Source organism: Apteryx mantelli, chromosome 7, assembly GCF_036417845.1.
Source record: "Apteryx mantelli isolate bAptMan1 chromosome 7, bAptMan1.hap1, whole genome shotgun sequence".
In the NCBI taxonomy this organism is placed as follows: Eukaryota; Metazoa; Chordata; class Aves; order Apterygiformes; family Apterygidae; genus Apteryx; species Apteryx mantelli.
In genome coordinates this window covers 19,786,971-19,798,944 of record NC_089984.1, presented here as the reverse complement: position 1 = coordinate 19,798,944, position 11,974 = coordinate 19,786,971, and the positions used below count along the sequence as shown (strand labels likewise).

Below are 11,974 nucleotides of genomic sequence, written 5' to 3'. Positions count from 1 at the left end.
ACAGATTTTTTCCAGTTGCGCCAAGCAGCAGCTTATAAATGCGGTGAGTTTTTATTGCACAAAATGCGTTTCAGTCACAGGTGCCGAGGCAAGGAGCGTGGCCCACGCCGCTGGTGGCTCGGCGTGTCGAGCAGCCCCGCAGCGACCCCCGCGCTGCATCTGCCCCAGACACAGCACATCCTGCCTTGCGGCGCACGTGTCTTCTTTAGCGCAGTGCATGTAGCTGCCGAAATGCATGGCCGGACTCAGTCCTGCTGCTGCCGCCGAAGGCAAGGAGAGTTTTCCTATAGATATGAAGCGTAAGAAAACGTGCTTCTTGTATTGAGGACTGGGGGTGACTCCACAGCCTAATCTGCCTCTATGTTTTTTCACTTGTTCTGCAGATTGAAGCAAGTTTGTTGAGTTAAATGTTATTGAGGTGTGAGTATATGTTAGCATTTTGATTTGTGTCTGAGTGTACTTTTGGGGTGAACTGCCTGATTGCTGCTATTTGCTGTGCATTGGGTCGCCTCATAGAGCAACCCGAGAGCTCACAAACAGGTTTTCTTATGTAGAAAAAGAGAGCAAAGATGTACTCTAGGGCTGCTCACAGATGTTTGGTCCAAAGGATTAGTTAGTCTAAGTAAAGACCTTTGAAATGCCATGGTGTGAGGGTCAGGTGCTTGGTATTGACTGCTCTACTCCATGCCCTTGCTCCTATTGCGTGACACACCCAGCAGATGTGGCTGTAGCCCAGGAGAGTTATAAAGGGTGCCGAGTTGTCTGTCCCAAGGCAGAAATCTGCCTTGCAGATGTGTGTTTTTGCTTGCTGCTCCTCTGTTCTTGGACAGCCAGCTAGCCATGGTGGGGAGCATTCATGCCTTTGCATTCCCAAGTCTGGCACCAGGACCGCAAATCGCTGCCATCCCCAAGCTGGCTTTGTGCTGGGAATACTTGTCTGCTGGGAACGGAGAGCCAGATGTGCTCCACATAGTTTCCAGGCAGCACTGATCTGTCAGATGACAGTAGCTATTGAGTGCTCCTATGGTGGCCCAGAGACACAAAGATGAAAGTCTCACGCCTGTCAGCACTTCCCTTGCCATTCCTGCATCCCTTCAGTTTTCACTTGAGCCTCCTCACAAAAGCAAATGCCGCAGAACATGATGTTGCGACACCAATGACCTTTATTTTTGAGAAAGAAAATCACAAGTTTTATAATGTTGAACTGTCAGGCAGATTTGGGAACCCTTGAATTTTGTTGTCAAATGCTTTCCTGCACCCACTCCCATTGCCTGTATATCTGTTTGGAGCCTCAGCTGAGAACCCACCTTCCTCTTCAGAAGTGTTTTCCTCTGCATCTCCTAGATGATTTTTACTGGGATAGAGGAGCAATAATTGAGTGTCCTCTCAAACAGAGGTATTTTCATGGAGCAAAAAAACAAACAAACAACCCCCCCCCCCTCAAAACCTCCAAACAAATAACTATCTGATAAACAGTCAAAGGGAAAATACTATAATTAGAACAGGAATCATTTCTTGAAGAGTGGTTTGTGTTGTTTCCCAGCTGCTCTACCTCTAAACAGCCTCTTACCCCCAACTCAGGGGCTCCACCAATTGTAAAAGCAAGACCTAACTAGTGCCAGATTCAAGTCTCAAAATACAAAGCATTTTAGATACGGAGAGCAAATGGAGGCCCTGATTCATAAGAGAACTTCTAAGCATTATTGTAGCATAAATAATATGACATCTTTCACCCCAAATAGCCTAACACTTCATAAACTGATATGAGCTTCACTCGTTGCTGAAACACAGCTATTTCCGAAGTGGAACCTGATATCTTTTTTACCCACAGAGAGCAATGTTTTAAGGTGGAGAGTGAGGGATACAATATACAACCAATTATAAGTATAATTGAGATTGGCTTTGCAAAATGGAAAGATCAAGTAAAATGTACTTTTAGTAGTAACATGTAGTCTAGTGTATCTTAAACTTACATCCTTAGTTTGCAAATGTAATTCATTTAAGAGAGATACAGGAAACTCAGATAACATTTTGTCCTGTCTCTTTTAGCAACACTCTCTTATGATGCCTTGCTAGCAGATTCTCTGGTTCCTTTCCTCTCTTCGTTTAATTTAATGTCCAAGTCTCGGAGCTGGCTGAGGAACCCTGAATTTGGGCAGATGTCTCTGTGAGAACTCACTGTTTTCAGAGCATCCACAAGTGTCATATTTTCACGGATCATTAAAAAGGCAAGCACTAAAGATGCAGAGCGGCTTACCCCCATGGCACAATGAACGAACACTTTACCTGCAAAAAGAAGAGACAGAGTCAGCTTTCTACTGAGAGGGACACAGGGAGGACCAAAACTGCTAGAACTGAGTTGGCAAAATGACTGTGACAATTAGTGGATACTCAGTTTTCCATGGACAGTTATCATAAGACCGTGCCTTAGACCTCAAGCGAGGTGGTACTCATGCTGATCTCATGCATCCAACTTTGGCCTCTGAAAAATAGTTAGCAATGAGAAGAAAGCTACTAATATAGGTTATCGTGAGGATACATTAGCTATATAAAGAAGGTCTAAAGTTACATACAGGAAATTATGAATATGCTCCCTCTGACTAAGGCTATTCAGTGATGGAGATTTTCTTCCATGTAAAGTTTAAAGAGTGCTATGGAGATTTGCTTGGTTGGTTTGAGGAAGGAGAGTATACATTCAAACGCTGATGTATTTTTCAAAAAACTGTTAGCGAAATGTCATATGAAGTTGAAGAGCCTCTTGCTTTCATTATCAATCTACAGGCTGGGTAGCTCCCAGGATGCTTTTGGGGTTGAAAAAGCAGTGCACTGAAGGATACGCTGGCTGTTATACTGTGGGAGAGGTCTAGTGCAGTTAGGAGCTCTCACCATAACAGAGAGGGGGGCAGAAGAACTTCAGACTGGTTAGTCTGCTCCCAAATTGAAGAAATTAAATTCTTGCCCAAACTTCTCAGGTATTTGATTTCAGATTAAAATAGTTGAAATTTTCTGTGGGAGGAGAAGCTTTTTGTGACTAAACTTATCAATGTAATTTGCTGTGAAAAACAGTTTTGGCAGAAAATTTTGGCCCAGTCCTGACTGTGATTATGGACAAGTCCCATAAACTCCGCAGGACAGCCTGCCTGTGAAAATGGGCTCATAATTTACTGTATCTCAGCAGCCCAGTGAGAACTATAACTAGGGTTTTGATAAAGCACTCCAGTGAAAGCAGCAAGCTCTCACAGCCAGTCAGAGTCGGAGCAAACTCTGGAACAAATGGAAATTATGATAACCAGGCCATAATCCAAACTCTACTGACAAAAATTCAGCAGGCTGTGGGTCAGACTCGTCATTTTTGACTTAGTTCATTAACTTGTGCTGCTTCTCTAGCTTAATAGGCAGTCTGAATAAAGCTCCAATTCTGCGAAGCACTTAAGCATGTAAAGCATTTAAGCTAGTGCTCAAGTGCCTCTGCCCCCATCGAAGCCATCAAGAGCCAGAGCAGAGCTGCTGCATGGTCCCTGGGGCAGATCTCTGGGCTGGAGCCCCTGCCAACATGAGGGCGCAAGTGAGCGGGCAGGGGGACGTACGAATTTTGGCAGCAGGTAATTCCTGCAGGACAGACGTGTCAAGGAGCACCTGCAGGGCCACATTTCTCCCCTTCCCTCTCCCTCTGCCCTTAGAGTTGGCCCTTGCTGGCTTTGGGGCAGCCTCCCATCCCCACCTCCCAGCGACCTGGCTTGGCCAATGCTGCCTCCCCTGCGGTGCCCTTCTCTGTCCTCCCTGCCGTGGTTCTGCATGTGCTTTATTAAATGTTATGCTGAACCTGAGCTTTACTGTCTGCCTGGTTAATACAAGGTGAAGCCATTTGGCTCATGTTGAAACTTCCTCCCAAAACTTCTCTCTGCCTCCATCTTACCTCCTGAAGTGTTCAAGGCTTTGCCTATGAAATGGGCAGCATCATAGAAGAAGATGCTTAAATCAAAGGAAGGATCATCAAATGCTTCTATTCCGTAGTACTCTATTTGTAAGTCATTGTAATATTTGGCTCCTGTATTGATGCTATATGGCCCATCTGCTGCATTAAGGATATGAGTAATGTTGAGGCTTTGAAGCGTAGTTTTATTCCTAGCAGCCCACCTGAAAGACATGAAGGGTTAGTCAGCAACACTGCCAACATTCTGCATTAAAATAGCATAGTTCACAGGTGATGCCTGCTCCCACTAGGGATGGATACAGGAATTGCAGCTTCATTGCAAAGTAGAAAATTTTAAGATGCCCATAGCACTTTGCAAATGAAAAATGCGCTACGGTGTTACAGAGAGCAGCATGAGCATAGACTTGCCTGTAAAATACTGTTAGTTAGGCAATTGCCTCCCCGCAGTTAATCCCTGGGAACATGGCTGACTATAGAGCGGTCAAGATTTTCTTTTAAGTATCTGTTTAACAAGTCCTGTGGCTAATCTCTCACTCACACTGTGCATGGGTTGCAAGGGCGAGAACCCACACAGACGCAGCACTTCCAAACTGTTTCTCACTATTTTTCCTTGGGCTCATTCCTGGTTCTGATATGAAGTGGCTGCATCATGCTCACCAGCCAGGTTCTCCCCCTTCCAGCCCTAAACTGGGACTCAAATTATTCCAAAAAACTGTGATCCTTAAGTGGTGTATTCATAAGGAGGAGAAGTTGGGAAAAAAGAGCTGTTGTTCTGCCCAGCTGATGAGCTACATAATCTGCAGTGATCCAGACAGAAGGAGAAGGAAATAAATGGAAGCAGTCACAAGTGTAAGGCATTTGCATGAAAATCCCTGTTTGATATTTTCAGTTTTACAGTCTTACTTTGAAGGAGAGTTGAATCTGGATTGGCAAAATCCCTGCTGTATAATTTGAGTCCTCCTCAAACTGGCTTTTGATCCTGTCAGTCCTATTTGAACGCGAGGGCTACTGCGTCTTTGCCTGCCTGCCTTCGAGCACAGTTCTCAGGGCAGATGATGCTTCTCAGCGCACAGCGCCGATCACAGTTGCCACCAGTTTCAGGTGGGTCCTTTAAGCACTTTTGTCTTGCATACAGATAATTCTTACCCTACTAAAATCCACTGTGGTTCATGGAAACCCAGCTCAGATATACTATGAGTTAGTTACACTTTTGTCCGTCGTGTTTTTCCTGACATCCAAACTCCTTGTGTTATCAGTTTTGGAAACCAGTGTTGCAAAAACTTTCCTATAGACCCAACAGCTGCTCTTCCCTGCACCGCACCCCTTCCTCCACCTCCCCCGGACCGGTAACAGCTTAATAATACACCATATGTTCTTACGCATCTCCCAGGTAAATATTTGGCCAGACTTGGTCCACATGATTATCAGACCCTCCTCTGAACCAGAAGAGCCGCTGGAGGTCTGCTAGTGCTGGCGTCTCGTAGGAAGCTCGGTCGCCTTCACTGCTCGGCTCAGAGCAGTCCCTGGTGTGAGGCATTCTTGCTCCTCTCTTGCACGTGCTCAGGTTATATCAGAGACAGCTTTTCTGAAATGAATTAAGAGGAAATTTTCATACAGAAATAATATTCCCTAGAAAGCAGTCCTGTTCATTACCCTCCAAATAGCATTACGTTTTTATAACTAGTGTGTGCAGTAGGGCCTGCAGGTGTTGCTAAAAGCATCCAGAGAGCAGGACTGACTCTGCTATGACTCTACAGGCATGTAATTCATTCCCTGAGAAAGCAGCAGCATAAGATGGTATGATTTAATTTCTTGTCAAGTAACAGTGTTGAAAAAGAAAGTCCTGTGCCACTCAAATGTGGCAATGACTGAGTTTCATAGATGCAGTTATTATTTGTATTACTGTAGTGCTAATGAGTGTAATACAGGAAAGCTCTAGCACTTTATGTCGGAGAGTAGCTGAAGTGTTTGTGTACACTTTGCTTCCTATTAGTTAAAACCGAAAGTTTTTGAAATAATGAATCATTGGACTTACTTATGCTCACAAGGCTTTTAGGGCCAAGGGGGAAATTTTGGTAAGTGTATATAACATATAGTGTGAGTGTGTATACATATATAAAATGTATGTATGTAAATTTTCTTTCAATTATACAAATACATTTATACATGTGTACACATATGTATACCTACATGTATAATTACAGAAGTATTTTCAGAGGCATGTGTACATATATGTGTATATAAACAAAACCAAAGAGAAGTTGAACCATGTTTTTCTGTATCTCAGGCAAATACCACTGAACACTCAGCTATACTGGTATACCTGCCTGTCTCAGTCTCTCCTCTGGGAGCTGTTCCACTTTGTATAAAAAAATGTGATAGCTATTTGCCTCTAGAGAGAGGCCAGCTCTCTCATCTGAAGTGCAGGGTACTTAGGTACCTGGGATGTACAAAAAAAGGAGCTAAATTTTGGAAAATTTTAGAGCTGAAAGTTCGGGCTCTGTTGGCTTGTTGAGAATCCTGTCCAAGACTGTTTTGCTCCCTCACAGATTATACAGTTCAGTGTGTGCGTCCCTTTTGCAACGTTGTTTGCTGTTATTAATGCAAAAATCTTGCGTGTTCACTCCTTATTCAGTGGGTCTCTAATAGATCTGAATGGCCTGTAAAAGAATAACCTGCTCTTTTTTAGACCCAGGAAGCTCAGGCCAGCCTGAAGCAAAACTCTATTAAGAGCAAGAGTTCAGATATCCAACTAGTCCCGCCTCTTAGACTTCAGCAGCATTTCTCATGCCAATAAGATCTCATTATCCTGAACTGCTGTTCTTGCCTCCAGAGAAAGTGGATGGGTCTTGTTTGGTTGGTTGCTGGTTTTAGAGCCGTGGTGAATGTGGGATACGCAGCAGAAGTCTTCGCAAAGCAGAGTGGCCTGCATTTATTCTGCAAAAGGTTACGTGACCTCAGCTCTCATTCTAGTACCTGAAAGCCTAAATCTAGTGTTTTGGTATTCACTTAGCAGTGCTGGAAAACAAGCCCAGAAGGGACTGTTAGAAGTCACCCAGTCTGTCCACTGCTCCACAGCAACAACAGCAACACAGATATTGCTCCTAAAGCAACAACAACAACTTTGTCTGAACATCCAGGTACATTTTAAACAGTGTAGGCTGATTTGGAGCATAAACAAAAATCCAGGGAGGATGTCTTGTTGCTTATGGAAAAAGAAGTATAGATGAGGCAAGGCATACTACTGAATATACCACATATACTTCTGTGACCTCAGCTCGGACGTGCTTCCCCTGCTCCCCTCTCTCTCCTCGTCCCCACAAATGTTAAGAGCAGTTATAGCTTTTTGTACATTCCAATAAAAAGAAAGTGTCCCTAGGGTAACTACTTAATAAGCAAAATATGAAAAGCACAATAAAAATGATGGAAGAAAGGGAAAAAAAGCTCACTTTTAATGATGAAGAAAAAGGAACTGCATATGAATAACTCAGGGAAGCAGAGAAGGAATACAGGAATACTACAAATTTTTCAAGGCCTGTAACACCAAGACTGATGGTAAAGGAGTACATTGTGCAATCCCAGCACAGATTAACATGAAGAATAGCACAGAAAAGGATATTGCGCATTGCCCAGCAAGTTTTACTGCCTTGCAAAAGTCATGCACTGTGCTCAAAAGCTACTGCCAGCATCTTTATGATGACCTGTTTGTACTTTCACTGATACAGAACATTAAGTTGAAGCAGTAAAAGGAAATCAAGAAAAAGATAATACAGGTTCTACTCCAGGAGGTTCATAAGACCACAGGCTAATCTTCAAGCGGTGTGGATGACTCTCAATTGCTGCAGATGTTTAAAAGCTGAAGTCGTGAAGATAAGCAGATGGGTGCTAAACTTGCAGTTGCTCTAGCCCCCATCGTTTTAAAGTTCCCTTGTCGTCTGTGAGCTTGTTACAATAATAATAATCTGTGCTAGAGGGGGAAAGAGATTTCCTTGCCAGGCCTCTTCTTCAAGGCCTGACTTTGGGGAGGCTCTCGCGGCCTCGAGGAACTGAGTCGTTTGGTGCCGGTGAAAGCGAGCGGGTGACTGCAGCCTTCGCAGCCAGTGAGGTACAGTGAGGTGCAACAGAGCTCCCTTTCATACCGCAATGCTCTTCCCCAAAAGTGTGTCAACATCATTTGCTTCACATGACTAATGCCAGACAAGTGAGCTCCTCACCTCAACATGAAGCATAACTCCTCCCAAACGCAGCGCTCTGTTCTGTGCTGTGCTGGCCTTGGAATTGAATTACTCTGCAGGGCCTTCAGGGTAAGCTTGGAAATAACTATACCAGATGATTGGACTAATGAGGAAAGTAATATGAATTTTTTTTAATTGAAGACCAGGGACTTTCCCTCACCTTCTTCTTTAAGATACTGCAAAGTTAGCAAAAGTGCTGCCACTGATTACGTTTCTCAAAGCTTGCCCCTCTGGGTGGCTCACAGAAGCTGCTCCAGTTGGAAACAGTCAGCAGCTGTAGGGTGGTAGGATGCCCTGTAATTGGAAAAGAAATTCTGTCTTATAAGGTCACTAACGGTTTCTGCAGAGATCTAGCCCATGCAAGTTAGGGAGGATTACTTTTCTTCCTAAACTGTAGTCTGTGAGTACTTAAAGACCATCTCATTCGATTCTTTCTTTCTCTCTCCTTTTTTTTAATTTTTTTTAGAAGACCTTCTACCTGCAGGAGACATTTGAGACTTGGAAGAGACTGCACGTGCAATGCAGATGGATTAACCTGCTCACTTCGTGGGGAGACCGCAAGGCGGTGAACGCCTGTGACCGTTCCACTGCTCGGCATTGGTGCCCAAACGCCCAGAGCGCGGGGGCGCACCCCGAAGGGCCAGGGCCGGCTGGGCTCCACATCTGCCCTGTGCTGCTTGGGATCTCCCTGACAGGCACAAGAGTCTCCCCTACCTCAGGGGCATATGCTAGCACGGGTGCAGGTACGCGGCACTGCTGAGCTGCAGGAGCCCCAGGAAAGACAGCGGCCGACTTCGCCATGGTAGCCAAGGGAGGGGGCAGCTGGGTGCTGTTCCCAAGGGACTTGGTCAGTCCAGGACCTTGTCTGCAATAACAGCCTCGCTGAGACATTTGCACGCTCTGATATTATCCTGCCACTTGAGTCTGCACAGTCTGCCAGGATTTTCTTTTTTCTGCACTAGAAACAATTGCCATTTTCTACTGAAGATTTTTTCTGGCAAAGAAAAGACAAAACCCCACAACCCCCACTGATTTGAATTGTCTAAAGCATTTCACAGATTTGTGTTGCATTGGCAGACTCCAGTTAAAGAAAACTCTTCTGAAAAAGAAAGCAAACGTTCCAGTATTGTGGGCTTGAAACTGTTCATTTTGGCATTTCCAAAAAAATGACCATTTCCATTTTTTCTTGCCAAAATTACTTTTGTTTTGGAATTTTACTTTAACATTGCATAAAACCTTTTAAAATATGAAAACAAGATGAAGTAGTTTGTTCCTGGTTGAGAAAAACATGTTTTGTTTAACTAAAAATGAACACAAACTAACCGAGCAGCCACTTACTCACAGAGCCCTAGCTCTCATTTCTGCAACACGGGGAAGGCCTCTTGCCATTTTGCCATGGGTTGTTACCATGCCTCCTAGAGGCAGAACGCAACTGTAGAGACATTAAACAACCGTCAGAAGTCCCAAGAGGAGGCTGTGGCAAAGCATTAGTAGGGCCCAAAGTAATGCCATAACCACCAGATCGTCTTTCATCTACCCCCTTTGCTAGCACTTTCCTAGCTGGCACAGATCCACTTGTGGTTATCAAGATAGCCCAGATGGGGACAGGTGTCTTTCAAGATCTTAAATTAGATTGTTCATAGCCTCAGTCACAGCAGGGCACTGATTTGGGCTGGACCTGTGGTTACTGCAATAACACAAACACTAAATAACAATAACATGATATAGAGAGCTCTTGCAGCCAAATATCCTAAAATCCCTGAAACAAAACCCAAAGAACTAAATGGTTTAGAATACCAAAGCATGAGATCAGAACATAATTCACTTGAAAAACAAACAAAAAAGCCTCTTGATGTGTTTGAAATAATTACTTTCTGCCCCATTTTTCCTTCTCTTTTTTTTTTCTGAGTAAGCATCTCTGCACTCATCTTTTACACTGCTTGTTGTTTTCTCTTAGGTAGTGCTTAACACTATGGCTCTTTGTCCTCCTGATGGAAAAATCCAGATGGAAAGAAGTGTGGTTCACAGGGAAATGGTCATGTAAGTAAGTGGAATTAATCTTTCAGATACTGTAATGTGAAATCCGATCTTTTTTTTGTTGTTGTTAAGAAGACCCAATCTGTGTCTCTACGTTTTGGCCAGAATCCGATGCTCACAGAGCTCAGGAGTCTCTGGAGGTGGAGCTGAAAGCCTTGTGTGCAGAAACAGGCACATTTAAAAGCAATAGCAAAGTTAAAACAGCCAGATGGGAACCTAGCAGGCAACTGAGAGGGGAACTCTCTGTTTTCCTTGCAAGCCTACAGGGGCTTGTTTGCAGGAATTAGACTCTCTCACCAGCAGTTCACTGCAGCGCTAATACCAAGTGGTATTGGAAATGAGATGCAGGTTATGGCTGATGGTTTAAATGAGGCACCAATGGGAATTTTGAAATGAGATCCTGGACTCGTCTCGGTGTAGACCGTGCACATGGCAGAGCAATATTGCTTTCTTGGCTGACTGAATCATATATTATGGCCTTTTATTTTGCCCACACTCAAACAGCAGGGAACAGCAGAAGTTCATTGCTCCTGCTCTCTGCTCTAACCCTGCTCTGCCTCACCAGAGGCAGTGCCCCGGGGTAATGGGAAGCAGGATCAGTCCCTCCGCCTCAGCGCGGGTATGCGGGCAGTGCAGCGCTGCATTAATGCCATTCCCACTATTCTGGAGTGAAGAGAAAAGCAGAATGTACAATGAAAGCTCTGTTTGGTTCATTTTTTAAGAGAATTTACTACCTGGGCAAGAAGCCAGGTGGAGGGCTCTGGAAAGCACAGCCTCCTCTCTCACCGTGGCGTGGGGCGAGAGCGGGGAGCAGCCCCTGGCTCGGCTCGCGGGCGCACCCAGGCGCCGCGGGTGGGATCGGCTGCTCGCCCGGTCTCCCTGCGCGGGGCTTCGCGCTCGCCAGGAGCGTCGCTCCGGGCCGTGACCCTCCATTTCTGCATCCAGCAAGGGCAAGGGGATTTATTTCTCCCTGGGTTTTGGCGGGCCCCGGTTGAGGCCTGCAGCCAGCTCGGCCGAGACGCGCTCCCGGGGGACGCGGGAGGCCCCAGCGAGGCCCCCACGCTGGCTCTCGCGCGGGTGGCTCCCCGCGGCAGCCGGACCCCAGGGACGGTGCTCTGAAGGCAAGGGGGCGGAAACGCGGGGAGCCGGCACCGCCGGCAGTGGCAGGCCGTAGCCGCAGCAGGACGACAGCTTTGCAGTCTGCAGCTTTCGGGTTCAAAGGGGAAAAAGAAGCGTTACCTTAGCCGCTGGCCTCTCTGAGCTATTGGCCGCACCATGCCCAGCAAGGCAGCGCTGCCCTCCGCAGGCGCCCACCGCAGCTGCCGGCTCGGCTGCGGGTCCGCCAGCCCCGCGGGAGACTGGCTGCGCGCGTTCTCTGCGGGGCACCCCTCTCCCAGCCGGGCACCCCGCCAGCATCGGAACCCCCAGGCTGCTGTCCCTCTTGACACGTCTCGGCTACATCCTTGCTTCTCCCCGAATTAAAATAGCCGTAGTTTCAGGTCCTGCCACTAGCGGTCAGAGCTGTGCCGCATGCTATATTTGGGAGAGCACAAAATCGCCGAGCAGCTAACTGCTTCTGAGAGTGGAAGCTTGGCGCTCCTCTGGCGTGACGACGGTGAGGGAGCTCGGAGGCTGGGGCCGTGGTGTGCGCAGGCAGAGAGCGTCCCTGGGCGCCCCGTAACGCTGAGGGCAGCGGGGCTCCCGCGAGAGCAAGAAAGCCAAAGTGACCTTGGTATCGGTAAGGGTTCAGCGAGGACTGTCACAGCCA

The 11,974-nt window shown here is 46.3% G+C and overlaps 1 protein-coding gene across 3 annotated transcripts; it reads right to left on the bottom strand.

The window, feature by feature from the left end:
- Nucleotides 1-1,145: 1,145 nt before the first annotated feature.
- Nucleotides 1,146-11,744, bottom strand: DUSP13B (dual specificity phosphatase 13B). 3 transcript variants are annotated; one of them, XM_013960217.2, is made up of 4 exons: nt 11,446-11,744; nt 5,314-5,519; nt 3,917-4,137; nt 1,146-2,286 (listed from the first exon to the last, which is right to left on the bottom strand). In XM_013960217.2, exons 2-4 carry the CDS (start codon nt 5,469-5,471, stop codon nt 2,060-2,062), a joined length of 606 nt encoding a protein of 201 aa, XP_013815671.2. In that variant the 5' UTR covers nt 5,472-5,519; nt 11,446-11,744; the 3' UTR covers nt 1,146-2,059. The 3 variants fall into 3 exon arrangements, with proteins under 3 accessions (XP_013815671.2, XP_013815673.2, XP_013815672.2); XM_013960219.2 differs by lacking the exon at nt 11,446-11,744 and adding an exon at nt 8,330-8,420; XM_013960218.2 differs by lacking the exon at nt 11,446-11,744 and adding an exon at nt 8,149-8,273.
- Nucleotides 11,745-11,974: the final 230 nt, after the last annotated feature.

Bases quoted from the DNA above. Each gene is read 5' to 3' on its own strand.
- DUSP13B (XM_013960217.2), bottom strand. From the start codon at position 5,471: ATGCCTCACACCAGGGACTGCTCTGAGCCGAGCAGTGAAGGCGACCGA. The intron at 4,138-5,313 runs GTAAGAACATAT...CATGTCTTTCAG, and splicing joins AATATTTACCTGGGAGATGC to GTGGGCTGCTAGGAATAAAA. The intron at 2,287-3,916 runs GTAAGATGGAGG...TTCTTTTTGCAG, and splicing joins AGCCTTGAACACTTCAGGAG to GTAAAGTGTTCGTTCATTGT.